The 16999-nt window shown below is 40.2% G+C and overlaps 1 protein-coding gene across 4 annotated transcripts in view; it reads left to right on the top strand.

The window, feature by feature from the left end:
- Positions 1-16999, top strand: part of SKAP1 (src kinase associated phosphoprotein 1) — a 401607-nt gene that overhangs the window by 371596 nt on the left and 13012 nt on the right. For all 4 annotated transcript variants that reach the window (XM_074224177.1, XM_074224178.1, XM_074224179.1 and 1 more), the window contains one exon: positions 11071-11182. In XM_074224177.1, the coding sequence (XP_074080278.1) occupies positions 11071-11172 (102 nt within the window). In that variant the 3' untranslated portion in view covers positions 11173-11182. The remainder of the gene's footprint in view (positions 1-11070; positions 11183-16999) is intronic.

The following is a 16999-nucleotide window of genomic DNA, read 5'->3' as shown; positions in this document are numbered from 1 at the left end:
TACAATATAATACAATATAATATAATATAATAATATAATATAATATATGATATGATATGATATGATATGATATGATATGATATGATATAATTAATATAATATATAATATAATATAATATAATATAATATAATATGATATGATATGATATAATTAATATAATATATAATATAATATAATATAATATAATATAATATAATATAATATAATATAATATAATACGAATCTGTATGTATGTATGTACATATGTATGTTTGTATGTATAATTTCTGGACTTTTAGAGAAAGGAGGTGTTTGGTGACATCTAGTGTCCATTTAAGTCTTCCTCAGGAACAGGTCCCTTCAGTTTGCCCGGGTGGAGTGGGGGAGGGGGAGTACTATTGAAGGGCCATGTGGGGGTAAGTAGGGGGATGTGGGCCAGGGGCTCAATAGGCCTGAATGGCATGATGAAACTGATCAATGCTTGTCAAATAGCTATTATCCACCTCTGACCCCACCAAGGGGGGGGGGGGGACGAAGAGGGAATAATGGATATTATCTGGAAATGTCTGTCCTTATTTATGATAGTTCAGGAGAGAAGCAGGAAGCCCATCCCCAACACCCCATAGCATGTTAACAAGCAGTTCAGTCTTGTGCTGTGATGACGAAGATGATGACGATGATGATGGTGGTGGTGGTGGTGGTGGTGGTGGTGGTGTTTGCTCTCATTAATAACCCCTATGGGAGGCTATAGAATTAGGAAGATAGGAATGGGGTTTGGGGTCAGCTGGAAGGCAACGGTCATACACCGGTCAAATTCAGTAGAGGCTATTCCTTTCCCCCAGACAGGAACCAATCGTCTAGAACAAACCCTGGCAGCCTCATTCCTTCCAGGTAATTTTTATAAATGAGGGGACACCCATTCCAGGAGAGGACAAAAGGGTGTGTGTGTGTGTGTGTGTGTGTGTGTGTGTGTGTGTGTGTGTGTAAACCTGCTAAAAGGAAACATAATTGCCCACCAGATCTATCCTCTCTACACTAGCTATTTATTGTTTTAAAAAACACTTTTTTTTTTTCCAAAGAGAGAGTAAAACTAGCTTTTCCCAGCCTAGGCCCCTCTGCTGCAAACCCCTGCTAAGGGCAGGACCCTTGGCTTCTCTCCCTCCTCTGACAGCATTTCAGTCAGGTGGAAATGTAGCACATCTCCCTCTAGACCAAATAATGAACCACAAGACTCTTGCAAAAAGTGTTTACCTAGAACCATCTAAACCATCATGGGATGGGTTAATGCTCAGAACCGCCAGTTGCTTTGCAAACTCCAGCGTAAAAAAAAAAAAATCCAGCCATTTATTTTGTAGTGAATTTATAACAAATGCTGTTAAAGGCTTCGTCTTTTGACAGAGGTAATAATAAATTCACTGTTAAAGACGGTAGTTTAATTCCTTATACCTCCAATACGGCACAGAATAAACTATATTCATCACTGAGTAATTTTTTACCACATAAATCTTTAAAACTAACCGGTGAAGGCTGTTGAGGCTGAAATATTGTGAATTTATTAGATATGCCCATGTAGTATTGGATTCGGAGGTTTCCATTCGAATATATTACGGGGAAAATTTGTGTCTTTAACGGTGACGTTCTCTCCATTTTCCGCAGTCAGTATTATAACAAGCAGCTTCTCTAGAGTCAACTCCACGTTTATTAGACAGAGATTTAGTAATAAACTCCTCACTAATCTGCCAAAAAGACTAGATAACATTTCAATGAAATTCTCTATTCAAAATAGGTGGTGAAAGCTTTGTTTCTGTGTAATGGCTTTCTCAAAAAAAAAAAAAAAAAAAAAAGATTCCCCAAACTTGTAGAGTTGCCTTGTTCCATGGTAATAGAAAATACAATTCTTTGACTAAACTAAAAAATAAATATTTCACATTATAAACCTGATAATCCATAGTTGGGACAACAACTTTCATGTTGCTTCTAGTTATAGAAGATTTAGGACAATTAGTTCAAGAGAAAATGGGAATGAGCAGTCCACCAAAATAAATAGTATCAAAGATATGATTTTAAAAGATTATGTTGATTTTCAGACTTGGCTAAGAGAGAGAATAGTTCCAGAAAACTTGCATTTGAAACTTTTATTTTGAAATGTGATAAATTTTTTAACTCAGTTTTCCCCCAAATCTAATAAAAAAAAAACAATCCTGTTGCAAAATAAAATGTGAGAATATCTGCACCTGACAGATGAAAATATTCAGAACCTTTCTCCTGATTTGTTGGTGAAATGACATTTAAACCAACCAATTGATTATTCCCAAACTATAATTCTCTCTCTAGTTTCATTAAGGAGCCATTAATATCACTAGAATGAAAAACACATTTTTTTTTTGATTCAGGAATTTACAGCAATTTTTTTCAACCCACAAATGCGGCAATTTCTCTCTCCTAAACCTTCTCCCTTCCACAGCAAATGCAGTGGGAGTTCCAAATAACAAAAAACTTCCACAAATCCCTGTGAACTTTAGGGTTTTTTAATTAAATTAAATTAAATAGGCTGACTAACTGTTAAACAAAGGGGGGAAATCTTCTGGCTTGCCTAATACTGCAGCCCATCAGAATAATTGTTAAAAGACAGAACCCGGCTAGGAAGATAAGAGTAACACCAGCAATTAATATTCAGCATTTCACATTACAGTCATGGGGAGGTATTTTTCTTTGTGATGTGGCTCATAAGCCAGGAGTGTTGAAGAATTGGGCTTAAAGCAGTGTCTTCTTTTTGTGCAAGTGGATTGAGAGAAAAGAGAGAAAGAGAGCCAGGGAGAGAAAAGCCCACCACTCCATCTGTAAATGAACAAACATCTTGATTTTATAGCTATTTGCTTTGTAAAACTGAGAAATGAAACAAAAATTACTGGATGCCTAAGTAACACTTTAATTCCAAATTCATTTACGCTATAGCTCTGTGGTTGTCACAAACCATAATGCAGTATTTAATTAAAATAACAGAAGTGTATCTCGATATGTCCTGGGGTAGCTATCACCAAATTATAGTCTATGCCATCCGTATTTTATTTATGAAATGGCAGATTCTAAGGTGCAACTAAGCTGATACAGAAGAGTAAACATTTTAAACCTATATTTTCTTTCTATTTTTTCTTTAAACAAATGCCTTACTTTTTGACTACAGTTTTACAATCTCTTCCTTTGAGGAAAGGCTGTGCAGTGGAATCATTCTGGCCTCTATGAAAATCCCTCTTCATTGTGGGTCTCAAATTCTTGCTTTTTCAACTATTGACCTCCCAAGTCTTTTGGCTGTGAAATCCTCCTGTGTCTGTTGTCATGGAAAGGCTTGTGAGAGCTGACACAGAGCCCAGTCTAAGAATGGCATCTCTTTGGTGGAACTTGGACATGGATTCCAGAAGGGCTGAAGGAGCAAACCTTTTCAGTATATGTGTATGTGTACAGTTGTTCCCACACTGTCTCCCTTGTACCTGTTTTTTTTTCCTACCTATAAATACCCTTTATAGTTTACACGCTTGCCTGCCTGACTTTGTGGATGTTCAGGAGCAGACATACTGTTCCTTTTCATAAACGCATGGCATCTATCTTACACGCACCCACTATCTATCTCCCCGTTCACGTTGGCTGTCCCATCCACCTCCTTGTCTGCAGAATTATGTTCAGCAAGGTCCCGATTTATAGGAAATAAATAATGAAAATGGAACAGACTGGGAAAGATAATCGAAACATTCAAATTGTTATTTTTCACTGTACTTTCGACCAATAGTGTCTGTAAACAAGCAGATGCTCCAGAAGAGGTGCAAAGGCCAAATCCCTAAAATTAAGCATCTTCCTACTTTACTGAAATCCTATAGAACATTCTGATGGGGTGAGGGAGTGAGTACGTTTCTTTATGACTTCTGTACCGATTCCCTTCTCTTCTATCTCAAGATGCACCAGAGATCTCGCCATTTTTAAGTGCCAAGTGTTATTACTGATGTTATTATTTTTCATCCTTCTTTCTCCTTTGCCTCCTGTATAATTAGAAGGGTCTTGCCATTTTTATACAGTCGTAAAAGACAATCTGGAGAATTATGAAACAGAAAGAGAAAATAATTGCAATGACCTTTTTAAAGGAAACAGCCCTTGGGGTTACTGGAGAGAGATATTTTGATAATAGTAGATCATCTAATCACTGTTCCATTTTACAGTGGACTAGGCAAAACCTCAGATTCTTGCCATTGTTTAGTTCCCTTTGGCGGAGAACATGGGAAGTTAACTTCAGTAGCTGCAAACGTCCATCCAACAAGAGCACCAGACCTTCAACTGCATAAAAAAATAATAATAATAATTGGATTCCAAACAAATTTAGGAAATCAAGTGTTAGAAAGAAAATCATAAAAATATCCTTTCAGTAAAAGAAGAGGGTAAGATGGTAAGAATGGCCTTCCCCCCCACCTCCTCCCTTCCCTTTCCAACAACTTTACCATTAAAGTTGCACCTACAGCTAGAAGTTTGTCCGTGAAAAATGGTCATTTTGTTTCTCTGCTCAAAGAATGTTATTAAAATGCTAATTTAAAAGAAAAAGGAGTTAAATATCTAGCGATGGTGCATTCTAATTGCAGCCATAATGAGCTCTCTAAATGTGAGTGCCCCTGACACACACAGCGCATAAACAGCCAGTAAACACATCATTAGTACCCACGTTCATTTATTCTGGCGACCTCGCCATGACCCCACTGAGGGTAGGGTGAAAAGCAGGTGGATCTGGCTGTGACACCCCCTAGAGGGATTCAGGAAATGAAGCTATAAGGGGTTGCCATGGAAACGCCGATGTGTGCAGATGATGTAACACACCGACAGGCTGTAGGGCTTCGCAACTGGGACGTTGCCTTTCCCTCGCCAGAACAATCTTAAGGATTAAATTATTCATTTCTTTAATTCGCGGAGCAAAAGGAATTCTAATTTCCCGGGTCCTGCCTCAAGTCCTCTTCCATTTGTTTCCTGTTCAGAAATGGGGGTGATCTCCCTTGTTTCCTTCTCCTTCTCCCCGCAATCCCCACCTTGGGTTCCCGATCCTTTTTCCCTTCCCCATCACCATTCCTGGGAAGAGTGTGGTGGCAAAGAAGGAAAATCAAGAGTCTGGGATCATTCCAAGAGCGCTTCCGAAAGGGAGAAAGGATAACGGGGTGAGCTACCGATGAAGGGGCAGGCCCTGTCCTTTCCTAAACCAAGGCACAGTGACCTGGCAATGAAGCAAGGGCACCGGCCGGGGGCAAGGTGATTGGCTTAGAGCAGGGTGAGGCAGGCCTGTTGGCCCAGGCTGCCAAAGACTGCAGAGCCGACAGGCACAAACCCCAGATGCAAGCACAACATGCCCAAGTTCCACCGGAGAGGGAAATGAGAAAATGAGCTTCCCTCCTGCCCCCATCTCCAATTGAGAGAATCAAGATTAATAAAAATAATTCTTCAGAGAACGATTCCACTCCATCCTGTCCTATTTTGCACCAAACAGCTTCAATAACCTTACGGCAACAGTAGAATAACTTTTTTTCCACATTCTTTAAAAAAAAAAAAGAGGGGGGGGGAGTGTTACCGGAAAAGACAATCTTCTGAAATTATTTTAAAATAAAAAATATCCCAGCCTCCGCCCCCCCCCCCCCTTTCGTTGCACTTTAGATGAACCTGTGATATTGTAGCAATGGCCCTTGAAGTGCAGTCGGGAGGTGATTTAGGAGAATATTAAAGGCAAAGTGGAGATTCGAGGCGCCTCTCTCAGGGAGATCTGGAGAAATACGCAGCACAGATGGGCCGAGCAGATTAAACATTTCCGTCACATTGTTTCCAAATTGTGTTGTGGTGCCTGAGGCTGGTACTGCGGTCAGAACAAAACAGAGCCGCGCAAAGCTGGGAGCTGCTCCGTTTATGGAATACATATTAATACGGCAGTCTCACATGGCCTGGCAATCCTGTCGGCTCCGACCGAATGGGTACATTCTCTATTGTTCCGTCCTTTCTGCCTGGCCCTCCTGGTTAGGCATGTGTTCACCTCTCTTCCCAGTACTCCCATCCCTCTTCTTCAAGGTCCACCTGGAATGTCTTCTTTCCTTTCCCTTCCCTGATGACTCTATAGACGCCCAGTCTTGACTTTTAACTTCATTGCCCTATATTTTCCTCTCTTCGGAATGTACACACGTAAAAAAACGTACTAAGTATCACCCCCTATTCTATAAACATCCAGTTTGAGCTTTCAGATTGCATAGCCGTCCTATGGACTTCACATCCCCAACACTTCTTTAAGATTACTAGAAATTCAAGATTCAGGAGGCTGACCTCCTCCTCTCCCTTTAAATACTCAAAACAATTATTTGCTTCTAAATTCATATTTAGAACAACACATTTCTTGCCCTACCCTGCTTTGCCTACCAACATCTCTCTGCCCCATGACTGAAGTTGGCCAGCAGGCCACTCACCATATTTTGGCACATCAGAACCATCCACCACCGGTTCACAGAATTATGTTTAGCAAGTTTCCGGTAACAACAAATAAATAATGGTTCAACAGAGCAATGTTAATAATTCATTTTTATGATGATTTATTAGACCAAAACTCTGAATAATGAAAGAGAAGAAAATGATTGCCAAGAACCCAAGACAAGGAGTGAGGCTGACTGGCAAGCTCTTCAAACTGCCAGAGGTTTATAGCAAAATGCAAAGCTCTGAACCTTTCATAGATTCCAGCTTCCCCTAATTCACTGACCACCCAGCTGACCATTTCCCCTCTCCCTCTGAAAACACTCAACATAAAACCACTTGTGCCGGGAAATTGGCACCTGTTTGCCCATAGTGAGTCATTCCTGCCTTCCAGCCTTGTTTTTCTCAGAAGTTAGAGGGGGTGGTATTTATCATGGAGCCCTGGCTCCATTTAATTTTTGACATCCTAAGAAGGCAATAAATTTTCAAAATAGCTCTGATACCAAGCAGGATTTTAAAAGTTAGAAAATTCTTAGCCCACAATAATAATCTAACTCCAGAATGATACAAAATCTGCATTGCTTACAAATTAGAATTCTCTGTTTAAGAAAAAATCAAACCTAATGATAATATATGATATACCATCACTAATAAGAGGAATAAACAATCATAAACCAATAATCTGTGATTGATTAGCCTTTCCTGTACATATATCACTGAATCATTGATTTTCTGTGTTAAGAACTGTTCTCCTGTAGTAGAATCATGTTGTTTACTTTACAAAACCTGCTGAAATGAATTTAGGATGCTAAAAAACACAGAGATATAAGCAATTTTCAGGGGCTTCTGTCCTACTGAGGCCTAGGGGAACCCCGTTAAAGAAGAAAGAGAATTTCCAGGAAGGAAGTTTTTGTCATTGATGTCTTCAAGAGCAACGAAACTATAATGTAATCCATTCCAGAAACCATCTCGTGGTTTTGGAATAAAGCCCTCAAAAGACACAACTTCCCAGTCACTGTCTAGAAGGAATAAACCAGCTTAGTTGTCTCCTGTGCCAAGGAAGAAATGGTTCCTTCAGCAGGGAAGGCAAAACTCATTTTGTGGAAACCACGAATCACACTGGGAAAGCCAAGCCTGGAAATATAGATTCCAAATTCCCCTTTCACCCCAAGAAAGCAAAACTGGGCTGGATTGATGAGGTAGGCCCAGGCCTCCAAGATCACAGAGGCTTCGTTTTCCTCCTACCCTAAAGGAGGCTAGAGATATGCCTTTTGTTGGAACAACCCAGGACTCACTGAGCCTGGAAATTGAATTTTCATCCCAGGACAGAGTGGTCATTCCAGGTCATGTCTGTGCTACTCCAGGGGAGCAGTGTAAGAGATTATACAAATAGGAACCAGCAGGGAGGAGAGAAATTAAAATGCAGCAATCACGTAGTGGGGGTATTTAATCTCTTTTAAGGCTTATGATGGGCGCCTGCTGCTTTTCCCCTGATATCCCCTGACACCTACTGTCAGGGTATTCGCAGCACCACACAGGGACTCAGGGCCCTGTGACAGGACGAGCACTAAGGAGGTCCGTGATAGTCTTGAAGCTATAAAGAGCGACAGGGAAACCACTTGAGGCAGATTCAAGCTGCGTGATCCGCCCGTTGTTGGTGGCCACACTGCTTTTTTGTTTATAGAATTTGCTGTTCTTTTTTATGGCAGGTTTGGTGGAGGTTTTTTTTTCCTTGTTGATGGAGATTAGCTGCATAAATCCTTTTATGGGACTGTGCGATCCCCCCATAAACGCTGTTGATGGCTGCTGATGAGGAAGGAGGAGGACTGCGGCTATTTCAGGTTGCTCTTCCATCCAGAAGCTGCTCTGTCCTCCAGCCAGAGATAACCGGAACCAAATAGCCATTCTTTTTCCAGTTCTTTCATTATTTGGGTAGAAGGAGGGGCACGGGGTGAATGAAGAGCTGGGAAGAGGTTAATTGAGCCTAAAGCTCTTTATGGGGAGAAGATTCATTAAAATAAAAGCTTCTAAGAATATACCATGGCCTGAAATGGGGACAGCTATGAAAATAATGTTTGGACTCTTGTAATCTTACCTGGGAAATCTTTTATGGTTGATACTTCTGAGTCTAAAGGTGCCATATTTGGGGATAGCATACTTACCTGTGTGCATGAAGTATTACCTCTGTGGAGGGGGTGGGGTTGACACATATGATCCCTAGTGCCTTGAAATAATCAATTGAGGCATGATGCTTACTCCCTTGATCTGAGTGAAGGTCCACTTCCCCATTAAGGATTAAGGTACTCCACAATATTAGCTTATAAGCAGTCTTTCATTCTATTGAGATGGGGAAATTTCAAACTATGGTAGGTTAGTTGATTCCAGGAATCCTCTCCTCCCTTGCTACCCAAAAACTAAAATACAAGAATCAGCAACTTTATCCGAACTCAAATAAATTAACACCTCCAGACAAGAGCAGAGTTCACTCTGCGCTGGGGTCTGCCTGGCTGAGCCAGTGTTCTCTTCGTTTTAATAGTTTAATAAAAATTAGCATAATTAACGAACATCTGTATGATCCAGAGTGGTGCAATTTGGCACTTGGAAACGAGGGCTTAAACATGATTGCTGTGAGTTTAATGTTGTTTTAATTCTTTCTGGCACTGTGCAGTGAAATAAACGTTTGGTGGTGATCGTGCTCGGCCGGATCTAATTTGCATTTTTCTCCCTTTGATTATGAGCAATTGTGGACTCCCCAGCAATTCATCAAAGCAGAAATTATTTTAAAATACCTCGTGGTGTTCTGCCTGGGCTTTAGCAATGTGGGGGGGGGGGGGGGGCAACGGGGAAAAGGGATGAAGGAAAAGGGCTTAGATTTCTCCATTCATGCTTTAAATATCTCAGCCCTGTAACCCTTCTGAGACTCTGCCAATGGATAAAATGTGAAAGAGGCAGTCATTCTGGCCCCATTAGGTCCCCAGATTAAGTTCCCAGGCTCTGATGGTAGGATATAGTCTCTGAGGTTCGGTACTACCCTTCTTACATAACTATACATTTCCTTTTGTTTTCAAGGACTGAGGGCTTTTCCCCTTCTTACCACAGTGGTGATGCCGTTGAATCTGTAAACAGCAGGGTCCAGTGTTTCTCTCAAGCAAATCAATACTAACTTGGAGCAGGGCACCTCTGTGCTGTCCTTTGGGGTCTCATCTGCCTGTTCCCTCTTTTCATTAACAGAGAATAGCTTCCCCAAGATCTAATCTCCCTTGACCCCAGCATTGTCTAAGGAAGGAGCCATGAAGCATAAACCTAGGGTCCAGCCTGAACCCCCTAAGTAGGCATGCCATACCTGGGACAATATCTGGGCATGTAAATCCCAAATCCATAACACATAACTAAGTCATTTTGATCAAGAAAATCTCAAACCCCATGATTAAGCCTCTAACTCCCTGCCTATGAGGTAGAAATGAAAGGCTCTATAGATTTAAGTGCTACAGCTAGGTGATAGCACAACAGAATTATAAAGAAGTCTGAGCAAAAAAGGTCTTAATTCTTGTACAAGTGAGATGGAGGAAGGAACGCATGAGTCAATACAAGCTAACCCAGAAGAGGGATCTCCCTGCATCTCCAAACAAAGTAAACCGTAGACTTAGTGAAGGGAAGAGAAAGGGGCAGGGGATGGGCAAAAAGGTATAGTTTGGAAGTATTTTTTTCTTTTAAGAGTTTCTGATCACAACAAAGAAAATATTTCCCAGCACTTTCAGGCCCAACCCCTCTGGCCTAATGTAAGCTTTTCCCTGGTGCTGAAGGAGTCATTTGAGAAGACTAGCTGTCTCCAGGGATGGTTCCAGCTGCTCTCTTCCTGCCACCTATCTTGAAGCTGTAAGCCTATTCAATCACTAGGGGAAACTACCAGAGATATAACTAAGTCTGCTCTTTAGAAAAATGTCAAAGCTTCATCTAAGAGTGTAGCCTTTGCATTACCTTGGTGATGGGTCATAATTCAGAGCTCTTTCAATAACCCCAGCAGGTGTAGAGAGGTAGCTTTTGGTTGCATAAGCATAATCCCAGAGATCAGAAAAGTAGGCAATAAAAAGAGACAATGCTGAAAACTCCCAGGGGGTTGTGGAAAGAGGAATGGATTTGAATCAGAGAACTGGATTGGAAATCCCTTCCCCCTTTTGCAGCATTTACTAGATGTGTAACAGAAGGGTAAATCACTCAAATCTTAATCTAAAATGAGGGGTTGGATTGGACAGTTTACAGCCATCCCTCTCACCTTTCTCTCACCAGAACCCTGGACTCCGACTCTGACCACAAGATTTTGCCTCCTTTTGCCCAGAACCAGGCCTCCACTGTTTCTTCTGGGACAAAATTCCACCCCATTTCTCCTGCTCAAGTGCTCTCTCTTCCCTTCCCACTTCCCTTTTATACATTTGTCTCCAGTTATAATGTAAGCCCTTTGAGGGCAGGGACTATTTCACTTGCTTTGTATCCCCAATGTCTAGCACTTAGCAAGAAAATCAATGGTTTATCTACTTATTTATCATCACACTGTTTTCCCATGAGAATGCTGTAAGAGATGGACAGCAGCATTACTGTCTTCTTCCCTCCTTTTCTTTCAGGAGTATAATATGTATGGTTGGTGGGTAGGAGAATTGAACAACCTCATTGGGATTGTGCCAAAGGAATATCTCACAGCTGCCTTTGAAGTGGAAGAAATATGAAGCCTGCCAGGTAAGGGACCTTATCCAGAGAACTTTTTTTTCATATAAAATTATTTATTTTTCCAACTACATTCAAAGATAGTTTTCAATATCCATATTTTGGTAAAATTTTGAGTTCTATATTTTTCTTCCTCCTTCCTTTCTCTCCCCCTTTCCTTGACAACAAGTAATCTGATATAAGTTACACATATATATACAACTTTGTTAAACAGATTTCCATATTAATCAGTTGTGAAAGAAGAATTAGAACAAAAGGAAAAAAGATCATGAGAGGAAAAAAACATAAAACATAAAACATTTTAAAGATGGAAAATAGTATACTTTGGTCTGTATTCAGACTCCATAGTTCTTTCTCTGGATGTGGATGGAATTTTTCATCACAAATCCTTTAGAATTGTCTTTGGATCATTATACTTTTGAGGAAATCTAAGTCTGTTATAGTTGATCATCACACAATGTTGCAATTAATGTGTACAATGGAGCACTCTTATGAAAACAGACAAATGTAGTTTATTTCCCTTCATTCTCTGTATAAAGAATAGCATTCTCAGTAAAATGCCCTCCCATATCATATACAAATATTTCCTTCATCAGTAAAGATTATCCAGCTAATTCACACTCAATAAGAGATGAGTTTGGAATTTTTGTTTGGTTGGTTGGTTTTTTTTTCTGTTTTGAGTTCATCACAAATTCATTTTGACAAACATTTATTGAGAATCTACTGTGTGCAATACTCAGTGGGTAAACTGCTGGTCTGAGAGAGCAGGAAGATTTGGGTTAAAATTCTGCCACTGACAGTTTTCGCTGTATCTTTCCAGGCAGGTAGAAAGTGCTGATGGGCACTAGCAGCTTTCTGTTGAAATCTTAGATCTAGTAAAAGCTTTGAACTAGGCAAAATGGGGGGGGGGGGGAGGAAAAACAAGAGTCCAAGACCACAAGGAATGTACTTCCTACTAGAGGGCTACAAATGAACATAAGTAATAGACAATATACTTCAAGTTATTTCAAAAAAGGAGAGAATGTGAAGCACTGGGAAAATCAGGCATGACCTTGTATAAAGGTGGCACCTAAGATGGGCATCTTTGGAGCAAAATGGGAATTTTGTGAGACAAAAGGGAGGACATTAATGACATGACAGACCAGCTGAACAAGGGTACATGGGCAAGAGATTTGTATATATCACATCAGCATGGCCAGAACAGAGGGGCATGAAAAGGAACATATAAATAAGACTGTAAAGATGTACCACAGTTTCTCCTGGGACCCCTTATTACCATCAACATAATCTTTATCTGGCATATATGGCCTAGGATGAAGTTCACCAGCTTGATGGAGACAAACCCAATAGTTTGCCAAAGTTTGATGAGTATGAACCATATACTAAGTCACCAGATTTCAAATGGTGTGTGTCTGTATAGGTATATCTGTGTGTCTTGTGTGTATGTATGTATATATGTGTCCTTTGTGTCTGTGTATCTGTGCATCTTGTATATATGTCTATGTGCATCTTTGTGTCAGTATGTGTATCTTGTATGTGTGTCTCTGGGTATTTCCACGTGTATCTTGTGTGTATGTATGTGTATATATATCTGTCTTGTGTGTATCTGTATGTGTTTGGTGCTGAGGGCCTCATAGAGGAAGACTTGGGCTGGTGGTCTCAAGGAGTCACAATGCTGGAAAGAAGTTAGCTCCATCTAAGAACTGGTAGACCACTTCTGTTTGGGGATGGACTTTTGAGAGATGATGTTAGTGTGCCAGTGGGCCTTAGAATTTCTTTGACCACAACCAGTCACAGGGAGAAAACAAGCAAATTTGGAAATTTGACAAGGAGGAATTTTCTTCTTGCTTTCCTAAGCCCTTGCTCAATCACTGGGTAGCTGTCTTCTTCACTTGAGCATGAATCTGAGACATCACCTTCATAATCATCAAAGGATGAACAACACAGACCATGATGCTGCATTATATTAAAGATGTAAAATGTCTGCAAATGTTGAGACCATAGAGAGTATTACAAACTTCTTTTCAACCACCACATAAAAGCAAATTTTTATTTCCCTCCCACCTCAAAGACCCACAGCCTATGTTCTCTCCAATCTGCCCTTTTGGTGCAATAAATGAGATGTAAAACAATCAAAAAATAAATCTTATCTTCACCTTTAAAGAACGAACTTTACCAGACAAACTCACCTTTCCTGTTGTTGTTATTATTGTTGTTCAGTCATGTCTGATTCTTTGTGACCCCATTTGTGGTTTTCTTGGCAAAGACACTGGAGTGGTTTACCATTTCCTTCTCCAATTGATTTTACAGATAAGGAAACAAAGGCAAATAGAGTTAAGTGACTTGCCCAAGATCACACAGTTTCAAAGGGTCTGAGACCAGATTTGTATTCAGGTCTTCCTGACTCCAGGTCCAGCATTCTATTCACTAATCTATCTTAACTGACTTAGGATCCTAGAATTTTGGATTTAGAGATAGAAGACACTTTAGAGATTATCTAATACAGCCCATTCATTTTGTGGATGGGAAAACATGAGTCCCAGAAACTACAAAGATAATTAATGACCTCAGAATTTGAATCTTGATCCTCTGGCTCTGAATCTAATGCTTTTTTTCTATTTCACTTCTTTTCCCTTTAAATTACAACCAAGAACTGAGTGTGATAGAGAATGTCTGCAGTCCCTACTGCTGGAGAAGCTTTGCATTAACACAGGAGAAACTGTGCTAAAGCTGATCAGGTGTTTACAAACAATATGGTGAAAGGGAGGAGGGGCTACAGAAGAGTTAACCGACCCAAGTTGGGAAAGTGGAGCAAGTCAGTCAGTATTGATCAAGCCCATGAGGGACTGCTGCACTTCCAGCATGGGCAAGAAAGATGATGGAGGGAAGGAGGGAGGAAGAAAGGCAGCAAGACAGAGACAGAAGAAAAGAGGAAGGAAGAGGATTGAACAGGGAAGGAGAAATGAAGTCACTGATTGATCTGATTTAAAAGCATCAGGCCAGGAGTCAGGAAGACTTGAGTTCAAATATGACCTCTGACACTGTGAGACCCTGGGTGAGTCACTTATCCTATTTATTTCTGGTTCCTCATCTGTATGAGGTGGAGAAGGAAATGACAAACCACTCAGTATCTTTGCCAAGAAAACTCCAAATGGGGTAGAGAAGAGTTAGGCATAAATGACATGCTTAAACAACAAAGTGAGATATCTCTAGCACCCCCAGATTTAATTTTCTAACAAAATCACTCCTAATCAAAGTAGGGAAATTCTTTCACAGAGAGGAAGTAAAGGTGCAAACAGAGAAAACTGTAAGCCTTCCAGTGGAAGCCAGGCATGCCTCCCTCCAGGTCACATTTGGCTTCCTTTTGTTTGTCCAGTTTTGGTTTCTCCCTCTTTCTGGCTTCTGGCTCTCACTGAAATGAAGCAGTAGCTGTGGGGACTGGTCTCCTGGCAGATTGAAGAGTCTTCAATGGACTCCTTTATTCAACCATCCAACTGTGTCTAACCCTGGCAGAAGTGCCTTCAGTAATAGTGATGGCCCTGGAAATAATGGGGAAAGAGCATGTTAGTCAACAGTAGACTATCAGTAATCAGTCTTCCATCCTCCTTTCCCATTGCCTGATACCCCTAAACCTCCTATACATTTTGAAAAACGGGTAAGTTGGGTGACTCTGGAAACTTTTCTCTGAGGTAGCTTGTTTGGGTTCAGTCCCCAAGAATAATAATGATTAAAAGTCACTGTCATGGAACTCAGCTTACTTTAGTAAGAAAAAAAAGGAATAAGCTGAACCCTTAAGGTATTGATTTGGGACTGAGAATAGTTGCTCTGTTCCATGGAAGAATAAATTAAAAAAAAATTGTGTATCTGTGTGTGTGTGTGTGTGTGTGTGTGTGTGTATCTAAGCTCATTTTTATGTGTGAAGAGAGAATGACCCAAGCTAGGAGAGGGAAGGAGAAAGAGGTGGCAGTAAATGGAGGAGAAGAGAAAGACAGAGACCAAGACCCACTCTTGATCTTCAAGGTTTCCTCCATTTCTATCATTCAGTCATTCAATGCCAGCCAATGAGTAGAGGCCATCGGGGCAGTATTGCTGGGTCCTCCTCTGTACATGGAGTGCTGGAGGAGGAGAAGCCACTAGGTGGCAGTAGCTATTAACAATTCATCCCAGAATGTGGCCCACTCCTTTCAAAAACAAAAATGGTGGAGGTGGAGTGGGGTGAACTCCCCCGGAAATGGGAGGAAGTTAATCTTCAGGGACTAAAATGATTGGAGTAGGTGATACTACTATTAAGCAAATGAACCTTCCAGTATCTAACACCCTCTTCTTTCCTCCCCATTCCCTTCATATTAGTTGTTCTCTCCTAAAGAAGACCACCTTCCTCTTCTTTAGGAGCAAGTATACCAAACTCCTTACTTTCACATGTGGAGTCCAAGGACCTGGGTTCAAATCCTACCTCTCTCCCATGTGACTTTGGCAAGTTATTTGTATAACCCTTGTATAATTTTGTCTTCAGATGTGTCCAACTCTTTGTGACCCCATTTGGGGTTATGTTGACAAAGATACTGGAGTGGTTTGTCATTTCTTTCTCAAGCTCATTTTGCAGATGAGGTAACTGAAGTAAACAGGGTTAGGTTAACTTGCCTAAGGTCACCACTCTAGTAAGTATGTGAGACTAGATTTGAACTCACAAAGAGGAGTCTTACTGACTCCAGACCCAGAAATCTATCTATTGCACCACCACTTATATAATTCTTATATAGTTATATTATATAGTTATATAGTTATTATATATATTATATAGTTATATAATTCTTATATAGTTATATTGTTCTTATATAATGGCAACTCCAAATCCTATGTGCTCCTCTAACTTCTTCTCTTGGAGGTGCACTTAGGGAAGATGGAGGGACAGCTGAGTGAAAGACAGCAAAATGAATAAGATTTTTCTACATTCTTCATACCTTCAGGGGCCTATTCCAGTGGCTCTCAAATTAGGAGCCCCCAAGGAGATCCAAACTATTTTCATAATAATATTAAGATGTTTTTAATTTCTAATGTGGTAAGTATTGACAGATAACCTATATTTTTTTAAAAAAGCATTTAGGTGGGGAAGGGGAAAGAGAAAAATTGTAAAATTCAAAATCTTGCAAAAAAATGATTGAAAAAACCATTGTGTTAGGTGAAAAAACAAATAATATCTTTATTTTAAAAATAAATAAATGTGCTTTTAACTTTAAAAAAAAGCATTTGGGGGGTGAAAGATCCTCAATAATTTTTCAAAATGGAAAAGCATCCTCGAAACAAGGAAGTTTTGAAAAGTATTGGCATAGGGGCAGCTAGGTGGCACAGTGGATAACCACCAGCCCTGGAGTCAGGAGTACCTGGGTTCAAATCTGGTCTCAGACATTTAATAATTACCTAGCTGTGTGGCCTTGGGCAAGCCACTTAACCCCATTTGCCTTGCAAAAAAAAAAAAAAACCTAAAAAAAAATATTGGCATAACCTGTGGGTTTTTGACATTGTCCAAAGACACAAGGAAGAATTTACACACTGAAACAAGAGTAGGCGAAACTGCACCCCTCAGAGGAGAAGATAGTGGGTTTAGGTTCGTTCTCTGATTCTTACTAATAGTATCTCCCTGACAAATGCCTTAATCTCTCAGTGCTTTAGGCCAGAGTTATCAAACAGAAGGCCCATAGTATTCCCAAAGTTGCTGAAATCTTAGCAAAATTTAACTGGGAAATAGTTAACAAAATAAATAAAAATGCAATATGACCCAGTGGATAGATTGTCAGGCCTGAAGTCAGGAAGACCTAAAAGACCCAAGTT

The sequence above is a fragment of the Macrotis lagotis genome, chromosome 2, assembly GCF_037893015.1.
Source record: "Macrotis lagotis isolate mMagLag1 chromosome 2, bilby.v1.9.chrom.fasta, whole genome shotgun sequence".
Lineage (NCBI taxonomy): Eukaryota > Metazoa > Chordata > Mammalia > Peramelemorphia > Peramelidae > Macrotis > Macrotis lagotis.
This window is presented reverse-complemented; position numbering and strand designations above follow the sequence as displayed.